The 13,293-nt window shown below is 66.7% G+C and overlaps 1 protein-coding gene across 2 annotated transcripts in view; it reads left to right on the top strand.

Annotated features, from left to right (window-relative positions):
• The window catches only part of NLGN3 (neuroligin 3), a 23,645-nt gene extending 12,478 nt beyond the window's left edge, over positions 1–11,167 (top strand). For both annotated transcript variants that reach the window (XM_019521245.1, XM_019521244.1), the window contains 4 exons: positions 2,527–2,676; positions 3,052–3,237; positions 7,341–8,130; positions 9,459–11,167. In XM_019521245.1, coding sequence (XP_019376790.1) covers positions 2,527–2,676; positions 3,052–3,237; positions 7,341–8,130; positions 9,459–10,305 — 1,973 coding nt within the window. In that variant the 3' untranslated portion in view covers positions 10,306–11,167. The remainder of the gene's footprint in view (positions 1–2,526; positions 2,677–3,051; positions 3,238–7,340; positions 8,131–9,458) is intronic.
• The last annotated feature ends 2,126 nt before the right edge of the window (positions 11,168–13,293 follow it).

Raw genomic sequence — 13,293 nt, 5'->3', positions numbered from 1 at the left:
CTGCAGGGAAGCATGGCAGCTTGTGTGCAGGCGTGGCGCAGGCCCCGACACCGCACCCAGCCCGGCCTGGCCCGGCTCACCTCCAACCCCTTTTCGACCCAGCGGTGCCTGCGGTGAGCGGACACCCACCTCCTATCCCCACCACTGCCACCCCCCTCGCCCTGCACAGCGTGGAGAGCAGGACCCGCCAGCCTAGGCGGCAAAGCACGGTCCAGCCTGGGGCCGCCCACCTGGCTTGTGCTCCCGCTGCCTCCTGTGCTTGGCTGTGCCGTCCCGTGCCGCAGGGGCTGGCAGCACAGCCGGGTCTGGTACCATGCTGGCATCGGTCTGGTGCTCCAGGCTCCGGTAGCCAGCTGGAGGGCTGCGCTGGCCACGCACGTGGCTGCCAGGGGGTGTCCCAGGGCCAGCCCGTGCATCCTGGTGTGTGGGGGCTCCTGCGCTGTTGCTGCCGGGTGCACCTCCCACAGGCATCACGCCCAAGACAGCCGCCGGCACCGGTCAGGGTGCAGTTCTCAGGGCGGGGACCACTGTGTGCAGGCATGCTGCTGTACAGAGCTGACCAGTGAGGCCCCCGTGGAGCCGGGAGCTGGGCACCCGGAGGGGAGGGGAGGGGAGGGGAGGGGAGGGGGAGGGCAGGACCCCTCCGGCACGTGGCTGTAATTCTCCAAGGGAGAAGGTGCAGTTGCTGAGGCCTGGCTGCCAGGCCGGCTGGCGCTGCCCTTGGGGCGCTTGTCCTCGTGGGTGGTGGCACTGGTGGGATCCGCGAGGTGAAGGCACGGGGGTGCCCTAGGAGCAGGGACCAGCCGGGGGTCTCCTCCGGACTCTGCAGCAGCTCAGCTGGGCCCGTGGCTCCAGGGGCGCTCGGCCCTGACGCCAGGGCTGCAACTGCCCCGGGGACAGCTGGCAGGCAGCAAAGGCTGGGGGTGGGGGCGGGGGTGGGCCAGGGGCTGCAGGACGCGTGAGCCCACAGCGCTCCTGGTGGGGCCCAGAGGCAGCAGGGCTGGATGGGCGCTGCGGGCAGGGCACGACGTTGGCACTCGAGCCGAAGGCATCAGCCAGGCCAGGCTGGGCAGAGGTGACCGAAGGCAGGCGTGCCCAGGCAGGGGCAGGCCCGGGGGGGCCATCCCCGGTGTGAGTTACTCCCGAGCAGGAGAGGAACAGGGCCCTTGGGCGGTGCAGGGCCAGGCCGGGCACTTTGGGCTGCGCTGGCTCGGAGCAAGCCGCGGTGCCGGGGCTGGACGGGCCTCGGGTAGCTTGAGCTGGGCCTGGGCCCGGGCTGCCGAGCAGTGCAGTCGGGCTCGGGCTCGGGCTCGGGCTGCGCACGGCGGTGTAGCAAGCAGGCGGGCTCCTGCGAGCACAGCTCCAGCGCAGGCCCGGCCCGGCCCCAGCACTGCCAGGGGGCCTGGGGGCTGGTCCAGAGCTGGGAGCCGGAGGGCATGGGATGCCGAGGCACGGGCCCCCCCGGCAGGCATGGCTTCACTTGGAAAGCCTCAAGCACCTGCTCCTCGGCCCCCACTCTCCCCAGTCCTGTCCTGTGACCCTATGTCCCGGCGACCCCGGGCACTGGCCATCACCTCCGGTGCACGCACACGTGGCAAGGCCTGCAGACATACGGGCGGTGCTGGGACATGTTCCCAGGCACGTCCTGCCATGCTCCTGACCGCCCGGGTGCCGGTGTGCGCGGGCCGCAGGCAGCCCAGGGGGCCACGGTGCCCGGCGGGCAGTGCAGGGCCAGGCTGCTGTGCTGAGACGTGGCGCGCTCCTGCCTCTGGCGCTGGGGACCGCTGCCCCCTTCCTGGCACAGCCCAGACCCCTGTGCTGGACCCCAGGGCCCGCAGCGGGAGCCCGGAGAGGGGGGCCCTCGCGGCCCCAGCCCCAGCACCCCTCCTCCGCAGGCCGCAGCTGCAAGCCACTGGCTTGCACTTGGCTGGGGCCGGGGTCCAAGAGAGGTTCATGAGCAGACGAGAGGGAGCCTGAGCCTGGTGTTCCCCAGCCCCTTCAGCCCCTGCCTGTGCCTAACCCTCCTCCTCCCGCTGCCTTTTCACCCCATCCCCGCTCCGGTCCCACCTGGATGCCCTGTTCCCTGCCCCGTCTGTCTGCCCATTGCCGGGGTGTCAGTGCCGGGCGCCGGCCACGTGCGGTGCAGGCTGGTTCCTCGTGTCCTCGGGCGGTCAGACACCTGAGCCCCTGCACCCCTGCCTCCCCATCCTGCACACCCCGCTCGCCAGGGCTGGGCCAGCTGCCAGGGCGCCACGGGGTAGGGCCGGGACCCGGGGCAGCATCGCCACGTCCGCTCAGCCCCAGCCACCCCCTCCCGCCACGGCACTGGCAGCACAAGACGGGGAGGAGGCCGTTCCCAGGGCAGGGCAGAGGGAGGAGGCCTGGGGGGCTCAGGCCATGACACTGCCCCCCCTCCACAGCAGGGACAGCGCAGAGCAGAGCTGGCCCCTTGCCCCCGGTCCTGGCAGCTGGCACTGCCCCGGCCATGGCGTGGCGGGTGCCATGTGTAACCCCATCTCCTTGCAGACATCCGGGACAGCGGGGCCAAGCCCGTGATGGTCTACATCCATGGTGGCTCCTACATGGAGGGCACCGGCAACATGATCGACGGCAGTGTCCTGGCCAGCTACGGCAACGTCATCGTCATCACCCTCAACTACCGCGTCGGCGTGCTAGGTACTAGCCGGGCCGGGCAGGGCAGGGCATGCCGCGAGGTCCCAGCCCTGGGCAGGGCTGCCGGGCCAAGGCATCTGGAGTTGCTCCCACTGGGCCTCTGCTTCCTGCTCTGCCCTGGCAGGGACCCGCACTCGGTGGGGCAGGGAGCCTGGGCCTGCCAGGACAGCTGGCATCGGGGCCTAGGGCAAGTGGCTCAGGCTACAGTCCTGCCGGCCTGTGTGTGCCCCTGCAGCCCCGGGCAGGCTCAGCGGTGCCTGCTGCGGTCGGGACCCTCGCAGATGCTGCAGGCCATTGGGCCGTGCACGAGGGCTGGAGGAGGCAGCAGAGCCCTCAGGCTCGTGCCTTGCTGCTGACAGGCTCTGCGTGGCCCCCCAGGGTTCCTGAGCACGGGGGACCAGGCCGCCAAGGGCAACTACGGGCTGCTGGACCAGATCCAGGCGCTGCGCTGGGTCAGTGAGAACATCGCCTTCTTCGGGGGGGACCCCCTGCGCATCACTGTCTTCGGCTCCGGCATTGGCGCCTCCTGCGTCAGCCTGCTCACCCTGTCCCACCACTCTGAAGGTAGGTGCCCTCTGCTCCACTGGGCACGGAGTGGGAGGGACAGATGAGGGCCCCCCTGGGCTGGTGGGCAGGGGCAGAGCCACAACATGGCTCTGTCCTGCCCCGGGCAGTGCTCTGCCGGCCATGCTGCATGCAGAGAGCACATGATGCTGCTGGGGAGTGCAGACTGGCAGAAGGAGTCGGTTGTGTCCAGCGGTGCATGGCGTGTACCGCCGCATGCCATCCTGCAGAGACCGGGCCAGGTTCTGTGTCCAGTCTGATACCCGGTCCGGGAGTGATGATCTCGGCAGTACAGAGGCGATGGCCGGGTTGGCTCGGCAGGGCAGGGCCAGGCTCCCAAGAGCAGGCTGCGCCATGCGATGAGCTGTGCGGGACAGGGTGTCTGCTGGCAGCAACACGGGGGAGGGAGGGCAGGGTCAGCCCAAGGGCCAGTGGCACAAGCTGGGGCCGGAGCCAGCTGGCAGCTGCCAGGGGTCAGAGCAGCAGCGTGCTGAGCCGGACTCTGGGGCAAACCCGTGTGGCGCAGTCTCTGCGCAAGGGCCTGTGCAACGCTAGGGCCCAGCCATTCCCTTTCCCCTGTAGCCCCATATCCAGGCCTGCAGCTCTACACCAGGGCCAAGCGCTTCCTGCAGCTAGCTCGGCCCAAGCTGTCCTGGCCTGTCCCAAGGGTCCTGCAGGACCAGGCTCTGTGAGGGTATTGGCTCTCCTGGGATGGGCTGTGCAGATGTGGCGCAGCTGGAGGCACCCAGCGCTCGCCCTGGGGTCTCAGGCTGGAGCCCCTTGGAGAAGGGTCTGGGAGTCTTGGGAGATCGCAGATTTGATAGGAGTCTGCAGTGTGATGCAGCCACACAAGGCAGCTTTGGGAGATATCGGCAGTTGCATCAGGTGCAGGACACGGGAGGTGGTCATCGTGCCTCTCTGCTCGGCACTGGTTAGGCCTCATCTGGACACTGCGTGCAGTTCTGGGCTCTACATTTTAAAAAGGACGTGGAGAAGTTGGAGAGAGTCCAGAGGCAGCAACAAAGATGATCCAGGGCTTGGAAAGCAAGTCATAGAGGAGAGGCTGAAGGAGCTGGGCATGTTCAGCTTGTGGAGAAGGCACTTAAGAGGGTTCATGACAGCAGTCTTCAAGTACTTGAAGGGCTGCCATAAAAGAAAAGAGGGAAAGCACCTTTTCTGTCTTGCTGCAGAGAGGAGGATGCAGATCAGGGGCTTGAAGTTGCAACGAAGGCGGGTTAGATTGGAGATCAGGAGAAACTTCACTGCAGGGATAGCCAGGCGGTGGAGTAGACGCCAGGGAAGCAGTGGACTCTTGATCGTGGAGGTGTTGCGAGGCACTTGGACAGCCACTGGTCAGGGTGATCCAGGCGTCGGGATGCCTATGTCCTACCATGGGGATTCCCCCGGCTGTTGGGCTTTGCTGGCTGCACATGGGGCTGGGAGACGATCCTTTCCCCTCCTGTTGCTCCAGGTGTCAAGGTTTTTTTGAATCTCGCCCAGAGGCGCTGGTGCTGCTGCAGCCCAAGCTGAGGATGGGGCTGGGCTGTGCCAGTGCTGCTGCTGGCACCAACGCCACAGGGTCCTGGCTAGAGGGTCTTGCCCCTGTGTTCAGGGTCAGACCAATGCCAGATTTGGGGTCAGGAAGGAACTTTACCCCCTGATCAGACAGGGTGAGGGGGGGGATTTGCCTTCCTCGGTAGCGGGGCATGGCCTTTTTGTGGGATCACTCGAGTGTCTATTAACAACCTTTCACAGCAGCAGGATGCTGGCCGCCGTGGTCCCCTGCTTTCCCCATGGCAGGTGTGGGCATGATGTCTGGTGCTGCATCAGGGCTGACCGTGTAATGTTGCTAGTTGTTGGACGCAGAGTTTGCACTCGGCTGATCCTGCCTCATGCAGGGGTTGGCCCCTGGAGGTCCCTGCCACCCCCATGGCTCCAGGATTCCCCGTGAGCGGCAGACTGCTCCTGTCCTCTCGGGAGAGATCCCCAGGGCTGGCTGACATGGGGATGTGCCACTCCGGTCTGGCCCATCTTTGCCGGGCATTTCTGGGGTCCCCCAGTGCTGGCTGGTGGGGGGCATGCTCCCCTCAAGCAGTCATAGGCAGGGCACGTGCAGGGCGGGAGTTGCACAGGTTGGCTGTTTCCACACACGTGTGCAAATGCAGTGTGGGCCAGGGGCAGGGCTGTGTCGAGCGGCACTGCCTCCATGCTGGCGTATGAGACCTGCACCCTGGGCACGTAGCATGAGGGCTGTGCACAGGTAGTGGGGGGAGCCCAGTGAGGAGGAAGGCATCTCTGTGCCCCAGGAGCCATGTGCACAGTGTGCGGGCAGCCTGCCTGGGGCTGGTGAGCACGCGGCCTCCCCGGCGTGGAGGATCCTGGGGCCAGGTCGGTGCCTGGGGGCTGCGCTGGGCCCCTGGAGGGCAACTCTGGCTGCAGAGCCCTGCTGCAGGCTGCCTCCAGCCAGGCACTGACACCCGCCCGGGACACTGCTCCCGCCCCTGCTTCCCAGAGCTTGCATGTGCCCAGTGCACTCACAGCTGCAGCAGGGGAGGGTGTGCCGCGCACTGGAGGAGCATGGCAGGGCCTGCGCCATCTGCATGCCATGCTTTCATCTGTCACCGCCAAGCTCTTTCCCAAGACACCCACGATGTGTCTGCTCTTTCCAGCTGCCCTGGGCAGAAGCAGCCCTGCAGAGCCCAAGGGCTGGGCAGTGGCGGGGCAGCGGCTGGGGCTCACGGACCTCCAGGGCAGGGGGTGCCGTGACTGGCCAGGCCTCAAACACATGGATGTGACCGGGTAGAGGCCTGCTCCCAGGCACTGCCACGGCCAGCCTGGCTGGCCTCGAGGCCGGCTGCAGAGAAGGTGGATTCCCTGCTGCCGGGGCCAGGCAAAGGCAGAGGGCCGTAGGCTGCCCACCAGCGGTGCCCGTGCTGGGCAGGTGGGGCTGGACCTGGCGCCCTGGGGGCCCCCTGGATGGCTCCAGGAGCAGCACGGCGCCGAGCACAGCAGTAGTGAGGTGCAGCCGCGTGGGACGTGCTCTGCCTGCTCGCGACCTCGCGTGGGCCGGGCGGCGAGGAGGCTGCGCGCAGGCATGGGCCCAGCCGGCGCGCGGAGCCCCGGCGCTCCCCGCCGGCCCCGTCCCGTCCCGTCCCGTCCATCCCCAGCACTGTTTCCGGAGCCCTTTGTATTCTGCACAAGCCCCATTGAGGCGGAGCTGGAGCCTGGCCACGCATTCCTGTGCCCGGGCCAGGGCCTTTGTGGCCCGGCTCTGCAGGGCGCGCGCCCGCCCCCCCGCGCTCCCGCGCAGAAAGGCCCCTTTGTGCCCCGGCTGGCGTGTTCCTGCCAGGCGGCCTTGGCACGGAGCGGGCCCAGCTGGGCAGGAAGCACGGGCAGCCAGGGGAAGCCCTCACAAAGCACCTCAGTGGGATGCGCAGGGTTAAGCGGCTCTGGCAGCATTAACCCTCAGGCTGCCAGTCTGCTGCTCACCCAGGGGCCACCCCCACCCCCGCCACCAGGATCCTGAGGCCTCCTGGACATAGGCCCAGCGTGGGCAGAGCTGCTCCCTGCCTGGCGCCGGTGCCTGCTTGCCCAGGGCACACAACTTGGGGGCAGCGGTGGGTTCGGGTGGCCCAAGCAATGGGCCCATTGCCCCCCTGCACCCTGGGGTGCCCACGCTTCCTTGGCCCATGGCTCCGATGCCATCTAGACCTGGATGTGTGGCCCCGTGCAGCCTGGCTCCAGCTGCGCACCAGCAGCCCCCAGAAAGCACGCGCTTCCTGCTGCCCCCCCAGCTGCCCCCCGCCCCGTGACCTGTGCACACTGTGCTGGGCTCCGGTGCTGGGAGAAGGGTCCCCCCAGCTTGCCTTACTGGGCCCAGCCAAGGGTGCCAGTGAAAGAGGCGGGCAGTGCCCCATCCCTGCTCCAGGGGCATTTTCTGAGGCCCAGCTCTTGCTCCCAAGCTCTCGGGGGATGCCCCTCCATGTATGTGGGGCTCTGACCAGCTGCATGGACTGGGGAGCTGGCTAGAGCCGGCCATGCTGTGCCAGGCCCTGGCCATGCTCTGGCTCTCACCCTGTGGGCTGCTTTGTGTCTCGCTGCAGGGCTGTTCCAGAGGGCCATCATCCAAAGCGGCTCGGCACTCTCCAGCTGGGCTGTGAACTACCAGCCAGTGAAGTACACGAGCATGCTGGCAGACAAGGTGGGCTGCAATGTGCTGGACACAGTGGACATGGTGGACTGTCTGCGCCAGAAGAGTGCCAAGGAGCTGGTGGAGCAGGACATCCAGCCGGCACGCTACCATGTGGCCTTCGGCCCCGTCATCGATGGCGACGTGATCCCTGATGACCCCGAGATCCTGATGGAGCAGGGCGAGTTCCTCAACTACGACATCATGCTGGGCGTGAACCAGGGAGAGGGGCTGAAGTTTGTGGAGGGGGTGGTGGACCCCGAGGATGGTGTCTCAGGCAGCGACTTTGACTACTCTGTCTCTAACTTTGTGGACAACCTGTATGGGTACCCTGAAGGCAAGGACACATTGCGGGAGACCATCAAGTTCATGTACACGGACTGGGCTGACCGCGACAACCCTGAGACACGCCGCAAGACCCTGGTGGCCCTCTTCACCGACCACCAGTGGGTGGAGCCCTCGGTGGTGACAGCCGACCTGCATGCCCGCTACGGCTCCCCCACCTACTTCTATGCCTTCTATCACCACTGCCAGAGCCTCATGAAGCCTGCCTGGTCCGACGCAGCGCACGGCGACGAGGTGCCTTATGTCTTCGGCATCCCCATGATCGGCCCCACTGACCTCTTCCCCTGCAACTTCTCCAAGAACGACATCATGCTCAGTGCTGTCGTTATGACCTACTGGACCAACTTTGCCAAGACGGGGTGAGCAGTGTTTGGTCTCCGTGCCAGGCGTGGGCAGGTGTTTGCGGGCTCCATGCTGGGTGTGGGCAGGCACATGTGGGCTCCATGCTGGGGCGTGTGCAAAGCATGTGTGGGCATCTGCAGGCTCCTTGCTGAGATGTATGTGCATGTATGCAGGAAGGACGCTGGGGCATGTGTGCGCTCCAAGCCAGGGTCCTTGGGTGTGTGCAGACTCTGCACTGGGACGTGTGGGTGTGTGCAGGGTCCACGCCTGCGTGTGCAGGTGTGGCCTGGGTGTGCAGGTGTGGGTGGGCTCATGCAGGGACATGTGGGTGCATGTGGCACCAGGGCATGTATGGGCTCTGTGCCAAGTCATGTGGGTGTGTGTGGCACCAGGGCACATGGCCCTGCGCTGGGGCTTGTGGGAGCAACCCCGAGGCACTCAGCCAATCTGTGTCCATGTGTGTCCCCTCAAGCTGACATGCATGTGTGCGTGTGCTGCCCTGAGCCCATCTGTGTGTGCACACTCACCTCCCTGATCCCAGCCACCAGGTTACATGACCCCACTTGGCCTGGCCTGGCCTCCCCTCATCGCCCATGTGAGCCAGGCTCCTCCCTGGGCCCAGCACGTGGGTCCTGCCTGCCTGCATCCTGCCGAGCACTATGGAGGCTCTGGCACGCTCAGGCAAGTGGGGTTGATACCATGCGTAGCTTAGCCTTGCTTCTGGGCAGCCCAAGCCCTGCCCCACGGCTCTCGGTGGTGGGCAGGTTCCTGTCAGCCCCGGCTGCTGCTTGCCCTGGCCAGGCGCTGCCTGCGTGAGTTGAGTGGGCATCTCTGCCCCGGGCATGTGCCCCACGGCCCCCGCTCAGGGCACAGCCCTGTCCCCGCTGCAGCTTCTCCTGCTCACCTGTGCTGCCCCGTGCCTCACAGGTGCTGCCATCCCACGGCCCCTCCAGCCTGGGCAGCTCTCTGAGCCCGTCATGAAGCCCCCACGGCTTCCTTGTGCCTCTGCTGCGATGCTGCAGGACACCTGCTACAGCTCCACTGCCAGCACAGACCCCATTGCCACTCAGCATCCCTGTGCTCCCTCCTCCCTCCATCCGTCTGCCCATCAGTCGGTCTGTCTGTGTCCAGCTGTTGCCTCCTGTCTGCTTAGGCTGAGAGCGCCAGACCCCTGGCTGCCTCCCAGCTGTCCAGTGCCAGCCGGAGCAGGGCTGCTGTGCTCGGGGGTCCCTGGACTCAGTAACAGCATAGATGGCATTGGCAGGGTGGGTCACGGGCACCGGCAAGGGCAACGTGTCATCACGTGCCCCCTCCCCGCTAACCCTGTCCCGCCCTGTGTGCACAGGGACCCCAACAAGCCAGTGCCCCAGGACACCAAGTTCATCCACACCAAGGCCAACCGCTTCGAGGAGGTGGCCTGGTCCAAGTACAACCCTCGAGACCAGCTGTACCTGCACATCGGGCTGAAGCCACGGGTGCGCGACCACTACCGCGCCACCAAGGTGGCCTTCTGGAAGCACCTGGTGCCGCACCTATACAATCTGCACGACATGTTCCACTACACGTCCACCACCACCAAGGTGCCGCCACCTGACGCCACGCAGAACGCCCACATCACCCGCCGGCCCAACGGCAAGGCCTGGACCACCAAGCGCCCTGCCCTGTCCCCCGCCTACAACAGCGAGGACGGCAAGGAGCCGTGGAGCCCGGAGCAGGAGGCCGGGACCCTCCTGATTGAGAACCCACGCGACTACTCCACCGAGCTGAGTGTCACCATCGCCGTGGGCGCCTCCCTCCTCTTCCTCAACGTCCTGGCCTTCGCTGCCCTCTACTACCGCAAGGACAAGCGCCGGCAGGACACACACCGCCAGCCCAGCCCCCAGCGCAGCGCTGCCAACGACATGGCCCACACACCCGAGGAGGAGATCCCCTCCCTGCAGGCCAGCCAGGCACACCGTGAGTGCGAGCCAGTGCCTGTGCCAGCCCACGATGCCCTGCGCCTGGCTGCGCTGCCTGACTACACGCTGACCCTGCGCCGCTCGCCAGATGACATCCCGCTTATGACACCCAACACCATCACCATGATCCCCAACTCCCTGGTGGGGCTGCAGACCCTGCACCCCTACAACACCTTCGCCACTGGCTTCAACAGCACCGGGCTCCCCCACTCACACTCCACCACCAGGGTATAGCTCCCCAGCCGCCCGCCCGCCCGCCTGCCCGCGCACGCACACACATGCACGCACACGCACGCTCGCTCACAGCGGACGCTGGGGCCGGGGTGGGGGCCGGGCACTCCGACAGCGCACGGACAGGCTTGTCCAGCCCAGAGGGCAGAGCAGAGCCCCAGCTGGCGCACTGCGGACAGCATGGGGGGGATGACTGGTGCCACCCCCAGCTCCTTCCTCCATTTGTTTTTTATTTCTCCAAGTGCTTTGACTCTCCTGCGCTGATGCCGGGGTTGTGGGGCCCAGCCAGAGCCGCACAGCAGGACTGACCCCAGGGCAGGGGCACGGCCCTTATGCCCTGCTCCCTGCTAGCAAGCCCTGGCCATGCCAGCAGCAAGACGGATGGATGCACGTGAGAGGCTGCAGAACCTCTGCCTTGGCCCGCGGTCCGTTGGCCTCCAGGGGCTGGGCCTCATGCCAAGCAGCAGCCCTGCCTGGCACATGGGGCTGCCCAGCACCCCTGGTCACCTCTTGCCACGGGAGCCCGGGGCGCCAGAAACTCGCCATCATCCAAAGTGCCGTGGAACATGTGCCCGCACTTTGCCGAGCCGCAGCGGCCGGGCAGGAGCTAGGGGGGCCGTGCCCGCCCCGGGCTGGCCCCTGCCCGCTGTGTGCTGCAGAGAACCTCTTTCGTGCGGGTGTTTCTCTTTGCAGAGACGTTTTTTAAGCAGATCTTTAGTTCTTTACACACTAACGGAGTCGCCGCGTTTTGTCCTTTGTAAAGATTTTAAACCAAGTGTTCTTGATATAAAATAAAAAAGCCAGTTAGAATCCCAGCGTGTGTGGCCCCGGCATCCCCGAGCCTGGCAGCACATGCCCCCAGGCCCTGCCTGACCTTTTGTATTTTTTATATTCTCCCTCTTCTCTCATGCCGCGTACACCAGCTGGGCACTACGTGCCATACAGCCCGTCCGTGACTGCCCCCACCCAACTGCCTTCCTGCCCCCACTCCCCAGGGCCACGCGCTCGCTGGTCCTACCTTTGCTCCTTGCCCTTCCAGTGAGTGCCGCCCTGCTGCGCTGACACTGCTCAGCTGAGCCCCTGCGTGCCACCCTCGGGCCCCAGCCCTGCTCCCTGCTGCCCAGGTCCATGCCCCCCTGCCTGCTCTGCCCTGTGCCGTCCACGCCCCCCGCCTCCCTGGGGTCTTGCAGGCAGCCACCTCGGGGGTGGACGCGTGAGCAAACCCAGGGGCCCAAGCAGCCGACTTTGGAGCAGTGCCAGGGCAGCATGCAAGGGGCCAGGGGGAGGCAGCGTGTCCAGGTTGGTCTCGGCTGGTCCCTTCTGGGCCTCTGCCCTTGGCGAGCAGGCCCTGTGCTTGGGGGCCTCTGGCCAGAGCCCAGTCCCAGGGCAGCAGGGCTGGGGGCAGTGGTTGGAGCTAGCCTGCAGCATGGCAGGAAAGGGTGGTCAGGGCTGCGGGGAGCAGGGTCTGCAGCTCAGGAGTGAGGGGCACTGCAGGGTGGGGGCTGGCGCTGGCTGAGATGGGGAGGGCTGTGGTTCAGGGGCAGTGGGGATGGGGAGCCCAGGGCAGGGGTGCGGCCCGAGGCCCTGGAGCAGAGCTACAGGGCTGTGGGGGCAGGGGCAGTCGTGCCGCGCGGCCTCCTCTGGTGCAGGATCGGGCTTCCAGGGTCTCCGCAGCGGTATCACAGGGTCACCGCGCTGGTGGCCGGCAGGGGCAGGAGGGGCCTGATCCTGAGCCCCGGGGCTATAAGCCTGGCTGGAGCAAGGCTGCTCCCCTCCACCGCAGGGCAGCCACGTGCCCAGCACCTGCCCCCAGCTGGGGTAGGCGAGCCCCAAGCCAGGGTAAGGCTGGGGGGGTGTTGCTCCCCCGCCCCAGGGCCGGGACTGGGCGGTGCAGATGGCAGAATGTATTTGTACCCGTCACCCCAGCGAGTAACCTGCTCCAATAAAACTGATATTTTTATGTGTGGTCTCCTGTGAGATGCCTGGCACTGGGGCAGGGGAGGATGCCTGGGTCTGGGGGAAAGGGCTGCACTCCCGAGTCCTCGGGGGCTGCGACCCTCAAGCAGGCGCCCGCCTGTGGGAACACCCAGCCGGGGACCGTGCAGTGGGTGTCTCACTACATGCGGTGCCAGGGGCAGCCAAGGGCACCTATTCTGTAAGCAGGGCTTCCCAGCTGCGAGCTCCCACCCAGCAGTGCCCTGCCTGTGCCAGCCAGCCTGTTGCTTCCTCAGGTCCCACACGCGCGAGTTGGTGCTGCCCAAAGAGCCTGGCAACCGTGCCCCCCGCAGGGCACCTGTCCCTGTGGTGCTGTCAGAGGGGCAGTGCCCCGGGCCCAGCTCTGCACCCTGGTGCAGGGCCTACGCCGCTGGCAGCACCAGGCCAGGCCTCTGCAGCCTCCCTGGGACCAGTCCCCCCCCCCCCCCAAAAAAAAACACCCCCAACGCGGGGGGGGGCCCCCCCCCCCCCCCCCCCCCCCGCATGGGTGCCCTCTGCTTAGGCGCGGTAGCAAGCGAGCGCGGGTCTGACGTCGCCCCGTAGAGCGCTTTGTTTTGCCGCGACAACTGGCCGCAGACAGACGCGCCGGGGTGGGTAGGTCGGTAGGTAGCTCCGCGCAGGTCCCGCAGGCAAGCTGGGAGGGGGACAGGCGCGCGCGCTGGGCGGCCCTGACCCCGGGGCCGCTGAAGTCAGCGGGAGTTTCGCCGCCGCCTTCTGCGGGCGCGGGCGCCAACTTCGCAAGTTTCATCAATTCTTGCATTGTTCGCCGAGGAAATTGGGGCAGCGGCCCCTTCTGGCCCGCGGGGCAAACAGCAAGAGAGAGCCGAGCCGGCTTTTCTCCACCGCCACCCCCACCCGGGGATAAAAGCTGCTAAGCCGGAGCTGGGGCGCGTGCATGTTGTTATTATTAATATCATCGTATGCACACGCACTCCACTCGCAGCACACGCCTGCGCTCGCTGGGTGCCACCGAGGCGCTTGCCTTTCCGAGGGACC

This window comes from Gavialis gangeticus, unplaced genomic scaffold, assembly GCF_001723915.1.
Source record: "Gavialis gangeticus isolate Ggan-Ray unplaced genomic scaffold, GavGan_comp1, whole genome shotgun sequence".
Classification (NCBI taxonomy): Eukaryota; Metazoa; Chordata; order Crocodylia; family Gavialidae; genus Gavialis; species Gavialis gangeticus.
The sequence above is the reverse complement of the archived record's forward strand: the minus strand, read 5'-3'. Positions and strand labels throughout refer to the sequence as shown.